Source organism: Hemibagrus wyckioides, linkage group LG11 (genome assembly GCF_019097595.1).
Source record: "Hemibagrus wyckioides isolate EC202008001 linkage group LG11, SWU_Hwy_1.0, whole genome shotgun sequence".
Classification (NCBI taxonomy): Eukaryota; Metazoa; Chordata; class Actinopteri; order Siluriformes; family Bagridae; genus Hemibagrus; species Hemibagrus wyckioides.
In genome coordinates, this window is record NC_080720.1 from 32,581,878 (window position 1) to 32,595,851 (window position 13,974).

The following is a 13,974-nucleotide window of genomic DNA, read 5'->3' on the forward strand; positions in this document are numbered from 1 at the left end:
GTCCAAACCATCTTAACCTGTCCTCCCTAACTTCGTCCCCCAAACATCCAACATGAGCTGTCCCTCTGATGTACTTGTTCCTAATCCTGTCCAACCGTGTCCCTCCCAAAGAGAACCTCAACATCTTCAGCTCTGCTACCTCCAGCTCTGACTCCTGTCTCTTCCTCAGAGACACTGTCTCTAAACCATACAGCTCTATTCTATTCTATTCTATTCTATTCTATTCTATTCTATTCTATTCTATTCTATTCTATTCTATTCTAATGCAACAATGATAAATTTTACTACAACATTTTTATTTTCTATTGTTTTTAACTTATTCTATTTCTACTCTATTCTATTACAGTAATATTCTATTGAATTCTACTGTAACAGTATTCTATTTGAGTATTCTGTTCTATTTTTCTCCAACATTATGCTCTATTCTATTCTATTCTATTCTGCTCTACTCTATTTAATTGCAATGATCTATTTTACAGCAACATTATTCTATACTATTTCACTCGGTTCTATTTTACTGTGAAAATATTAATCTCTATTCTGTTCTATTTTACTGTAACAATAGTATTCTCTATTCTATTCTATTTCACTCTGTTCTACTCTATTTTATTGCATTAATATTGCATAATTTTACTGTAACTGTATTCTACTCTATTTGACTATTCTATTCTGTTCTATTTACTGCAACAATAGTGTTCTCTAGTCTTTTACTGTAGCTTGTTTATTTTACATCTTTTTATTTCTGACACTGTGTGTGTGTGTGTGTGTAAAATGTGTGACTGCAAACCTGAGTGAAAGTGATGATTATTGCTATTAAGCTGTGTAATGTGTCTAACGCTGAGAAACGACGGCGTCCCCAACGACTCCCTGACTTCAGAAAGAACACGGCCACAGGAACCCGAATCAATTTGCTGCTTGTGTGAAAGGAGCGTGTCGGAGGCTCGTTATCACGTCCAGGCAGCTGCCCACACCTCTGACAACTGATTGGTCATCCTCCACTTTACATCTCGGCACAGGAACACCAGAGCTTTGAAGCGTGGCAAAGGAACCTTAAGCCACTGACTGCTTATTTTTTACTCATAAAGAAAAGAAGGTCAGAGGTGTTTCTGCTCCTCAGAGGGGTATCTGATAGCTGGGCAGGCAGAACCTTCAAACTTTGTCCTTACAGTAACTTTAATATTTTAGATCAGAAGGCAGCCATTATCCCGGATTCTCTCTCTCTCTCTCTTTTCATCTCTACTCCACACTTTAGATGTCCTACTTTGTTAAACAATTGCAATTTAAATGATTTTACAGCATGCCCTGATTGCTCCTCTGATGCTTTAAGAAAACACTCAGAAACAGAACTTTGATAAAGTGGAATAAAAAACTACTGCCTTATTCACACTGCCTGTATTCTTCTGGCTTTTCTATACATCTGCCTTATCTGCTTTATCTGTCTTCTCCACCTGATCAGTGTCATCCACCTTATCTGCCTTATATTCCTCATGCCTTCTCCAGCTGATCAGTGTCACCCACCTTATCTTCCTCACGCCTTTTCCACCTGATAAGTGTCGCCCACCTTATCTGCCTCATGCCTTCTCTACCCGATCAGTGTCACCCACATTATCTGCTTTATCTGCCTTCTCCACCTGATCAGTGTCACCCACATTATCTGCTTCATGCCTTCTCCACCTGATCAGTGTCACCCACCTTATCTGCCTCATGCCTTCTCCACCTAATCAGTGTTGCCCACCTTATTTGCTTTATCTGCCTTCTCCACCTTCTCCTCCTGATTACCTTATCGGCCTCATGCCTTCTCAACCTGATCAGTGTCACCCACCTAATCTGCTTTATCTGCCTCATCTACCTTCTCCACCTGATCAGTCACCCACCTTATCTGCCTCATGCCTTCTCTACCTGATCAGTGTCACCCACTGTATCTGCTTAATTTTCAGCTGAACTAAAGAATCACTGGACTGCATGTGCCAGTAGGAAATATTTCAAAGCAATGGTTTGGATTTGTTTCTTTACCAGATCCCCATAACTTGTGCAGACTTTCAAATGTCACAACTGCTGAAACAATCACAGACGAATATAGAAAATGAACCTTTACTAGTTTATATTTATTACACTCTGACACAGATCTGATCCTGTGTCTATATTCTCATACTTTTAGATGTCAGAATGCCAAACACTAATGATGAGTCAATATATTTTTTGTGCTTGGTTCTAAAAAAATATAATAATACAAGATTAAAAGACTCCGAGTGCCTTCCTCCCACTCCACTCCTCCGCCTACACTGCCTTGCATGTTTTCCTTTTCTTTCTTTCTTTTTAGATTTCCTGTAATTTAAGCTCTTTCCCGAGTTTCTTTAATCATGCAGCTCATCCCAAAGCTCCGGGGTATGTTATTGCTGTGCCTCGGTTTCTAATAATGCAGCACTAACATCAGCAGTTCATTCCGCAAACAACACCGGTTTAAACCTGACAGGACTGGGTCAAACTTTCATTTTAATATCGCTGCTCTGTCACGGAGAGCTGGAACGTGCTCTTTAACATTACTATTTAATCTTAATTCTGCTGAGACAAAACCGGAGAACTTTAAAATAGAGTTTAATTATGATGTACTGACCCCACTGGACTAGAATTCTGGTTCTGGTTTAAAGCAGTAACTCTGCATCACCTTCATCCGTAGCTCTATTGGTTCTCTCATCTGATTTGCTCAGTGGTGCACGATGGGACAAAAAGTGTTTTATCTGCTTTTATTGTTGTATCGTCTGCTTTTTATGTATGAGTGCTCAGGGAATTGTCTAGAACAGGGGTTCTCAAAGTCCACATTCAAAGATCCAAATCTGAATGTCAAAAGTCCAGAACTATAGGTTATTAAAAAATCTTCGTTTTTAATAAACATGCATAAGAAATCAACACATTTTTTTTTAAAGAAATAAAGGGCCTTTCGCATTAACAACTACAATGATGATATCATCAGTGAACTGCTTAACTAAGTCATAGGAAAGTACCTCTGTCCACCTGGTTGAAGTGTCATTGGATACTGGAATTTTCTTTCATTTCTCTGACATCTCCTGTCTCTCCTTTCCCTCAAAGCCTCTGCTTATCTCCACAGTAAACACCCCTTAACTATCTTTGCATCAGAGAATGGCTTCTTGTTTTTGTCTAGTAGCCAGGCCACTCAGAAAGATGCTTCTGCGGCTGTCTCTTGCTGTGTCAGCGCTCTCACAAGAAACATATTTGTTGATTCATATGAAGACTTTAGCTGTCCTAGTTTTGCTGTCCTTACCTCTGTATTTTGTGGATATTGCCGGTCAAAATGTCTGTGTTTTGTTTCATAGTCACTAAACAACAAAAATGATCACAATAAGCAACAATACTTTACTTTTCCCACTTTTCTTCGCATCACGATTGCAAATCGGTTTTGTTCTAAGACTTTTAGAACAGCCACAGAGAGGTGTCATCCCAGTACTTCACCTCCAGGGGTCGCACTTTTTCCCCTGATTCCGGAGCTGTCCAGGGTCCTGATCATAATAAACACATCATTAAAGTGATTTAAAGTGAATTAATCACAGAATCGCTGGACTTAAGCTCACCGTGTCCGTAAGAGAAGTTAGAACCGAACATCAACAAGAAGACAGTGAGACAGTGAGAATCAGAAATTTAACACAAATTTGATTGAATATGTTGTCACAATTCAATACGTCTTTGTGTAAATAGCAGAACTGTACTGTTATTAGCTGTATTTGCACCAAACATGTGCGCGGGCTTCATTTCTGTGCGTAAATGAACGCGGAACTCCTGAGGAGACGCAGATTACACGTGTATGAGGGGTAGATGGGGTCACAATTCATAACGCTTCTATAGGATTCTCAAGCGGTTTGCAAGAAGTGAGACAAAACATCAAATTATGTGTAGATGAAATGCAGCAGGAAAACATTTCATCTAAAGCTGAGAAGTTTCTCAGCTGTTTTTCTGCATTATCACAGCGTCCTCTGGCCAGACCTCAACAACTTCATGACCCTTAAGATCGCTGCATGGAAATTGTTTTGCAAACCATATCTTGTATATAAACAAGACGTATCTTGTCTAAGAATAAATATTTGGATCTTAAAAAAAAAAAAAAAAAAAAAATCATTTTTAGCTGGTTCAAACCTCAGTCTTTGTCTCTGGCACGTCCGCCTAGCACTGATCAGCAATGATAGCATTTCGCTTCATATCTCTACTGTGTAATTCTAGAAAAATCTATCTAATGAATGTCCTGGAACACCTGAGCTGCACGCTAAAGCGGAGCGCAGGAAGGAACGTCATGACGCTCTGTGGACCGCTGCGCGTGCTGAGGAGTTAATTTTGTCTCGTTTCACCCAGCATACTCTCCGCCTGCCTCGTGAAAGCAGGGGGTCCGGTGGCTTTGCTTTGCGCGTTTGAGACAGCTCAGTTATCACAGGGGAACTTCAGCGACGCGCAGACCGCAGAGCACTTCCGCTGCGCAACGCGTCTTTTAACGCACCTCTAACGCACGCGTATCGTCTGTAACGTTAAGCAACGTCTCGGCGTCCTGCGGGATGTTTTGCTCGAGATTTGGATTTGGAGGCATTTAGGACTAATCACGCATCTGCGCAGCAAAGTTGGGAGTTTGTTTGTTGTTTGTTTATTTTTCCGTCGCAATGAACGGAATGCGTGAGACGTTGAGCGTGCGCTGAGCGCGAGAATAATAAAAAAGGCTCGCGTTCGGAGAAGCTGAGAGCTGATGGAAATGATGCACTGAACCGGGACCGTAAACGCGTCACCTGCCTGCTAGGGTGGTGTTTTTTTCCCCTGAATTGTTTCTGATTGTTCACTGGGAAAGAGGTGCGTGCGTGCAGCATGCGTTCCACGCGCGCTCTTACCGGATTCACCGGCGCGGCTCGCGGATTCGTTAACGGATTATTTCATCTCAGGGTTTGGTAAACCAGCTCGGACGACGGGGGGAATAATGGTGAGGAGATGCCTGCTGAGCATCAAACCGTTCAGGTGAGCGGACACACACACACACACATACACACACGCACGCTCGCTCGCGCGCGGTTTAAAGCGTGCAACGAAGAGGAACGAATCGACCGACGCTAGATTATAAGCACGTGCAGTAACATGCAAGGCGTTTAATAAGCGCGCTGCTGGACTCGTATTGCACCGTACATGCGTAGAATCACTCACTGGGTCCCATCTGTTGCTCTGCATAAAGTATTGGCACCCCTGTGCGTCAGTACAAAGAGCTCTTGATTTGAGTCGAGGATCAGGTGTTCCTAATAAAATGGCAGCTCGCTGTTTTGCACTTTCAAAAGTATGTTACTGTAACATCGTGATGCTGTATTTCCGTTAGTGCAGATAGAAGAACAGAAGCTCGCCTCGTGCTTCATTGTGCGTTTTGTGTAGCAGAGATCCTGAAGGCAGGTTTCCGGAGATGATCAGAGAAACATTCTCTTTCATCCAGTTAAAAACTCTCTGCGCTCTGTAGATAAAAAAGTTTAAAAACACACTTGGTACTTGGATTTTTACAAATTAAATCTCTCAATGAACTCACAAAAAAATACCACTATTTATTAAAAATTAAATAATAATATTTATACGTGAATTTAGGAAAATGTCTTGATTTTTATTAATTTTTTTGTAATCATGAGATTTCTTTAAAAGCTTCACATATTCGGTTAGCTTCTGCTGCTAAAAGAGCTTCAAAGTGAATAGAAATGTCTAGAAATAAGTTTAATAGTCATATCCTTGGATTGATGTAATTGTAGAATAGGAAATATTTCCTTTGTTCTAGATTTTTGAATCACGTTTCTGTTTTGTTGCAAATCCGTAAACACACAACAGCTCGAGATCGATGAAAAAATCTCAACATGGCAACCCATGAGCCACTAAATTATATATACTATATAAATAAAATATTTCAGCTTGTACACAACTGTACACGACCACAAATACAGAGTTGTGTGGAATATTTATGGAATAACTCCCCCCCATGTGTGTGTATGAGAGACAGAGAGAGATCTATTATATAAAAACAGTGGTGTGTATTAAAGACCACTGTTATTTTAATTCATTAATGAATGACACCTTGTACTTTATATCTGTTTATACTTACATTTCATGTGCTATAGCAGTCAAAAACAGTCACGAGCTTCTCACACTGGAGACTCCTTCCATTAATGAGAAAAGAAACCTTTCTTTATGGAAAACTTTTATTTAATGGCTAATAATGAAAAGCCGGGATGTGGTAGATTTTTGGTTAAGGTGTTGAGCTTCAAAACCAATGGTTGTGGTTTCAGGTCCCAGGTCTACTGCTGGGCCCCTGAGCAAGGCCCTTTGGAAAGGGGTGTCTGTCAAAATGTCTAAAACAGGGACAATTTCTATCTTAAATTGACAGATAATTATAGAAAAAATGAGATTTTTAATGACATAAAAGAAAAATAATAATTATTCAAGTGACTATAATGTAAATAAACAGAAGTATTTAAAGAAATTTTATTTTTATATCCTTCACCCAGGTACTGCAGAGTATTTACAGTACATCACATCAAGATAATCAATAATTTAAAATAAATAAATAAATAAATAAATAAATAAATAAATAAATAATAATAATAATAAATAATTTGCAAATTTGTTAACTAACAATCTGTTCGCGGTGACCTATACGACAAAAATATATCTTATCACGATATCTGAAAACATTTCCGATACACAGCAGGTATCACGGGATCTACAGTCAGTTTGCTGATAAAATTGCCTGAAAAATAAAACAACAAGAGATGAAAATAAAGCATTAAAAACAAACAAAAATAAAAAAGATAAACAATTTTGATAAATCAAGTTTGATGGTTTGTTGTATGTGAAAAATATTGAAAACAAATTTAAAACCAAATAAAGTAGCATTTGAAAGCATTTTAATTAGAGAGTAGAAAAAATGAATTAATTGAAATGAATTTAATTTAAATTAATTTGTAAATGTTATTAAAATAATTGGGTAAAAAAATGATGGAGTAAAAAAATGTGTAAATAAATATCACTGTAACGATTACACACCATGACTGATGATGTGTCCGTCCTGTAGTGTGTGTGTGTGTGTGTGTGTGTGTGTAGACATGATAGGGAATAATTGGTATTGGTAATTCAGGAGATTTATGATTGTCCTTGCACACACCCGGATTATATGGAAGCAGATGTTGGTCCTGTGAGTGGCTGAGCACAGATTTCCCATGATGCCGAGGGTGATCTGAAGCGTTGTGTGCCGCCGTCCCCGAGGCGTCTCGTGCGGCTGCAGGGATCCTGGCACTGGACTTGCGTCGCTGCAGCAGCGGGTCGCCGCCTCATTTCGCACTGATGTAGAGCTTTGAGGTGTCTGGGATTCAGCGGGGAATCTTCCAGAGTAACGCCTAAATAAATTCTGCTTCCTAATCTAACAGCTGCCTGGAGCTCCGGGACTGAGCTGTGAAGCTGAAGGATGCAGAAAAAGGACAAAAACTCACAGAGACGTGAAATCAGAGCAGACTGAGAAAAATGAGATGTTAAAAAATATATATATATATATATATATATATATATATATATATATATATATATATATATATATATATATATATATATATATATATATACACTTATTTACATTATTGTTTCTATAGTAACCACTTTGTTCGCAGAGGCGTGTAGAGCAGGACACTTCACTGGAAATACAATATTTATTATTGTTTATTATTATTATTATTAATTATTATTATTTTATTTTTTATTATTTTATTTTTTTTACTATTAATATCATTCTTCTTATTTTTTTTTACTATTATCATTATTTATGTATTTATGTATATTTTTCTTAATTAATTATATTAATTTTTATTACAGGATGCGTATATTTGAATCTCCTCTCAGTGAGACACATCTGTAATGAGACTGTGTGAGAGCTGTGCTCATGTCCACACTCGTCCTTCGGGGCTTTTAGCTGAATGCGTGTTGTGATGATGTCATGTGTGTTGTGGTGATGCCATATGTGTTGTGGTGATGTCATACATTTTGTGCTGATGTCATGTGTGTTGTGCTGATATCATACGTGTTGTGGTGATGTTACACGGCGCGTCTCGTACTGGATGACCTTCGACTGTTAAAGCTTGTATCGAGGAACGATAAATGTAACTAGAAATGGATAAAAAGTGTGAGTGAAAAAAATCATTATAGGAAATAACACATCACACTGGTTATTTTCCTCTAACAGCATGACACTGTGTGTGTTATTACTGTATACTCTCTCTCTCTCTCTCTCTCTCTCTCCCTCTCTCACTCTGTCTGCCTCTCTCTGTCTGTCTTTCTATCCCTGTCTGTCTCTCTGTCTCTCTCTGTCTCTCTCTCTCTAAGCCAGATTTTATATCAGTTTGTCGATGTAGTTTGTCGCTTCATTCAAAGCGAGGGCTAAATTTTTTCCCCCGAAAGTCTCCTAATGTCACCCTCCCAGCCGTCACCGATCCATCCGAAATCTGATCCCCACTCGCCCGGAAAACCAATTAGGAGACGGCGGATTTTTGCTCCGAGCCAACGAGCAGATGAAGCAATTACTTTAAATCCGGTAATTAGTGGTGATACAATCTCCCAGCATGCCGCGGGCCTTCTGAACACTCTTAAACTGTACAGAGAGATGAATTACTTGCACAGGACACACTCTCAAACTTCTCACTCTGTGTGTGTGTGTGTGTGTGTGTGTGTGTGTGTGTGTGTGACTTATTAATGGGTCTGATAAACAGGTGGTTTATCTGCTTAGCCTCTGGCTCGCTTTCTCTAACAAACAGATACTAGATAATCTAGATAGATAGATAGATAGATAGATAGATAGATAGATAGATAGATAGATAGATAGATAGATAGATAGATATCTAAATAAATGCATTACTTATTTATCTAAACAAGCTTGTAAACAAAAAATAAACAATTAAAAAAAGAAAAAGAAGAATAATAATAATAACAAGAAAAAAGAAAAAATACACAAACACAAACACACAAACTTTTTAAAAACAACCAAACATTCAGTATATATAAACATGTAAACAGAGATAAATAAATAAAGAAGCTAGAAATCAAATAAATATTCTGTATAATTAAAACATGCAAATGTCTACTACACAAACAGACAGACAGACATGCAGACAAACAGGCAGCCACAGAGACAGACAGACAGTAAGACATACATACAGACAAACAGAAACAAAGAGACACACAGACACACAGATAGACAGACAGAGACAAACATACAGACAGACAGACAGTTAGACACACACAGACACAGACAGATACAAACAGACAGCCACACAAAGAAATAGGCGGACAGTAAGACATACAGACAAAAAAGTCAAAGAGACAGAGAGACATACAATCAGAGAGAGAGAGAGACAGACAGACAGAGATACAGACAGATAGTAAGACATACAGGCAGACAGACAGAGAGACTGACAGTCATAGAAACAGACAGACAGACAGTAAGACATACAGACAGACAGATAGACAAAGACTGACAGACAGAGAGAAAGAGAGTAAGACAGGCAGAAAGACAGACAGAGGCACATAGACAGACAGACAGTAAGACAGACAGAGATGAGAGACAGAGACAGAGACAAACAGACAAACAGACTGACAGTAAGACATACAGACAGACTTTCAGAGAGACAGACAGACAGAGATGAGAGACAGACAAAGACAAACAGACAAACAAACAAACAGACAGACAGAGAGACAGTCAGAGAGCGAGAGAGACAGACACAAAGACAGACAGTCAGAGAGACAGAGACAGGCCCTGGACATGGTGAGGTGAGTGGAGTGTTAATGTGTTATTAAATCTGTACAGACTCTTCCACACAGAACACAGGACTGAGCCGCAGACGTGTTTTATAATAAAGACATGTTCAGGTTTGGTCGTCTCACAGCAGCAGCAGGTTTACAGCTGCACCACTCTCAGAGCTGCTCTTACTGAACATTCATCAACACCACAATGTAACAGCGCCGCTCTAATTTCTGGGTCAGAAAACTGACCTGAGTGATGATTTAAAGTAAAGGACACAGTGTAGTGCTGCTGTAAACAGACGAGACGGAGCTGATGACACGCCGCTCACGCCTCAATGCAGCTCGCCTCTGGAAACCTTACCTGAAGTCGTTAGCATTGCTAGCTGATTTACCCATGATGCACTTGGTGTGCTGCTGCGCTAGAGGTAATAATGCGTGAGGTGAGCGGCAGCAGGCGGGGGGATTAGTCCGGCGGGGGCAGAGCCGGGGCAGATTGTCTTATTATTATTATGCAGAAGCAGATGGTGTGTCAGTAACCACCAGAACAGTGTGTGTGTGTGTGTGTTTGCACGTGGACATGCGTGTGTGTGTGTGCATGTGTGTTACCTCTGAGTGAGTGTGTGTGTTACCTTTAAGTGTGTGTGTTTTCTCTGAGTGTGTTACCTCAGTGTGTGTGTGTTACCTCTGTTTATGTGTGTTACCGCTGAGTGTGTGTGTTTTCTCTGAGTGTGTGTGTTTTCTCTGAGTGTGTGTGAGAATGTGTGTTTTCTCTGAATGTGAGTGTGTGTCTGTGTGTATTAAATGCTACAATTTATTCACGTTACTGTACATTACATCTTTCTTTCATTATTTCCTTCCTTCCTTCCTTCTTCCTTAATCCTGAAGAGTTTATATACACTCTTCCTTCAATATCCTTTATTTATTAATATTTAAATCCCTGAACAGTTCTGTACTTTTTTAAACTTGTCCTTTTTTCCCTCTCTCTCTCTCTCTCTCTCTCTCCCACTCTCTCTCTCTCTCTGTCTTCTGTCTGTCTCTCTTTCTCTCTGTCTTCTGTCTGTCTGTCTGTCTGTCTCTCTCTCTGTCTGTCTGTCTGTCTCTCTCTCTCTCTCTCTGTCTTCTGTCTCTCTCTCTCTCTCTCTCTCTCTCTCTGTCTTCTGTCTCTCTCTCTCTCTGTCTTCTGTCTCTCTCTCTCTGCTTCTGTTCTGTAGGATCTTCGTGGTGGGGATCGGCTTCTTCAGCCTGTGCTTTTTAATGACCTCTCTGGGAGGCCAGTTCTCGGCCAAACGTCTCACCGACTCTCCGTTCACTGCCCGCACCGAAGGTAACTCTTTGGTTCCGGAGGGTAAAAAGCGCTAAAAGCCAATCCGCCCTCGGGGCTCAGTCAGAGGCGGGGGTGTAGGACGAGGCGGGAGTGGTGGTGTCTGAGCTTGTTAAGGGCAGAGCGGGGTTTATTTCAGGTCATGGCTGGAAAGCCTCTGCCCTGCTGATGTACTCCGAGCTTTAAGGTCAGCTCACTTTATTCCGCTCTTTCTTTCTCCCTCTGGGTGTATAATAAGGAACTGGATCCCTGGAGTCTCGGAAAATGGTTAAGCCTCGGGATGCGTCATGTTTCCAAGGATTATTCCGAGAAGCGGGCTGAGAACGCGATTGTACATTTACACCGAGTGCTTCGGGCAGTGCTGCCTGCAGCTGCTTCATTTAAAACGCTTTTAGGCAAAAAAAAAGTCTTCACTACATGACTGTGTGTGTGTGTGTGTGTGTGTGTTTTATTTGGTTGGCGTGATGTAAGAAGTTCCTCATCTGAATTCATACCACGCTGGATTCTCACCTCACTTCACCCTAAATGCTAGGCTGTTTGAGTTTATTGCTGGTTGCCATGGTTACACAGTGCCATTGCATTCTGAATTCTGATTGGTCAGAAGGTTGTTGGCTAATTGTCTGTAACAGCAGCATTGAGAGTAGCTCAGTTTTCTGTAAGGAGATGTTTATGTAACATTTAGGGAAGGAGTCTCCAGTGTCAGAGCTTTGTAAACTTTAATTTTTCCGACTTCTTCAGAAACAGTGTTTTACGCTTCTTTTAAGGAAATGAATCAGCACCTTCTGACCAGTCAGAGCTGCTGGTTTGAGTTTCTGACCCGTCAGAGCTGCTTGAATTCTCCCTCAGCTTAAGTTTCAGTCCTGGAGGCTGTGAGGTTCTCGATCTTCTGAGGAAAATGCGGATGACAGGAAAGAGAGGGAGGGAGGAGCGGAGAGATGGATGAGGATGGAGGTGTAGAAGGATTGTTGAAGAAGAGGTTCGTCTCCTCGTGGTGGAAATCTCATTACCAGATCCGCCTCAGGGGGATTTTTACCCGATGTCACCTGTCTCAATGTGGCAGCTCACATCACGCTTTCTGTTCTCTATCAGCTGTAGGGTTTTGCCCCGGGGTCTGAGTCTCTCTCTCTCTCTGTGTGTGTGTGTGTGTGTGTGTGTGTGCTACTTCTTATCATCATCTTTCAGTTTGAACCTTAGGATCCTCACCTGTGACATATGAAGTGTGTTGTGTGTGTGTGTGTGTGTATGTGAGTGAGTCCTCATTATTATCCATTTGACAGTTTGAACCTTAGGCATCTCATTTGTGACAGTACACTGTGTGTGTGGTGTGTGTGTGTGTGTGTGTGTAAGAAAGAGAGAGTTTTCATCATGTGACACTTCTACTCTAGGATATACACTTTTGTCAGTTTACGACAGCATGAACCGTGTGTGTGTGTGTGTGTGTGTTCGTGTGTGTGTGTGTGTGTTCGTGTGTGTGTGTGTGTGTGTGTATAACTTGGAGGATTCATGCCTATTTGGTTAGTGAGTCATTTCATTCAAATCTGACTCGTTTAATAATTTCCGTCAAAATATCCAGTGGTTCATGGATACTGAGTCACTGAATAATTTGACTCAGAATCAACACGTCCTTCTCCTGAGTCAGAGACTGATTTAGTCCGACACTGACATTTGCATGTTTTGAGTCAGTGAATCAACTCATTTGGTGTCAGTTTCAGACGACAGCATGATCGGACCCCACGTTTGAATGCAGTGACTCACAACGAATCATTTGATTCAATGGAACTGATTCAAATTATGTGAGTCACTGAAAATGTTAGTTAATTAAATCTTGGTAAATTATTAGTGCCTGAAGCCTGAAGCCCTGCTGATTAGAGAGATGCCACTATGACGACATAGTGTGTTGTGCTAAACTGGTAGCTATAGGCTTCCTTTATTTGTTAGCCACATTAGCATCATAGCCATAGCATCAGCGGCATGCAGAGTAAGAGGAATGTTTTAGTGTAAATTGTGTTTTTAGCGCATGTGTGTGTATTTTTGAGGGGTTAAGGGTTATAATAGACTGGCTGACTGCCTCTTATCGCTTTTGTGTGTGTGTGTGGACTTGATTAATTAGCTGCTGGTGTGCTGCAGCCTGAAAAGCCGTCTGCTGGCTCATTAACTACAGAAGAGTGCGTGTGTCCTCCTGCCTTCCCAAGACACACTCTTCTCTGTTAGTGTGTGTGTGTGTTTGTGTGTGTGTGTGTGTGTGTGTGTGCCTGTGTTTATTAATTCTATAATTAATAAAATCTTGGACAACTTGGACTACTTCAATGTTTGATCTTGATTCAGTGAATAATTTGTGTCACTTGAATCAGTGAATCATTTGAGTCAAAACTGAGAGTCGTGTCTCTTGAATCATTGAATCATTTGTGTCAAAACTGACAGTTGTTCCTTTTAAGTCAGTGAATCATTTGAGTCAAAATTGAGAGTTGTGCCTCTTTAATCAGCGAATCATTGAATCATTTGTGTCAAAAATTGAGATTTGTACTTCTTGAGTCAGTGAATCATTTGTATTAAAAACTGAGAGTCATGTTTCTTGAATCATTGAATGTGTTATAAATTGAGATTGATGTCTCGAGGCAGTGAATCATTTGTGTCATAAATTGAGATTTGTGTCTCGAGTTAGTGAATCATTTGTGTCATAAATTGAGATTTGTGTCTTGAGTCAGTGAATCATTTGTGTCAAAAATTGAGATTGATGTCTCGAATCAATGAATCATTTGTGTCAAAAATTGAGATTTGTGTCTCGAGTTAGTGAATCATTTGTGTCATAAATTGAGATTTGTGTCTTGAGTCAGTGAATCATTTGTGTCAAAAATTGA

General features: G+C 40.2%; 1 protein-coding gene across 1 annotated transcript in view; it reads left to right on the plus strand.

Annotated features, from left to right (window-relative positions):
* Positions 1-4,347: 4,347 nt before the first annotated feature.
* The window catches only part of LOC131361306 (alpha-1,6-mannosylglycoprotein 6-beta-N-acetylglucosaminyltransferase B-like), a 104,853-nt gene continuing 95,226 nt past the window's right edge, over positions 4,348-13,974 (plus strand). Inside the window, exons 1-2 of the mRNA XM_058402347.1 lie at positions 4,348-5,004; positions 11,007-11,119. Coding sequence (XP_058258330.1) covers positions 4,967-5,004; positions 11,007-11,119 — 151 coding nt within the window. The 5' untranslated portion in view covers positions 4,348-4,966. The remainder of the gene's footprint in view (positions 5,005-11,006; positions 11,120-13,974) is intronic.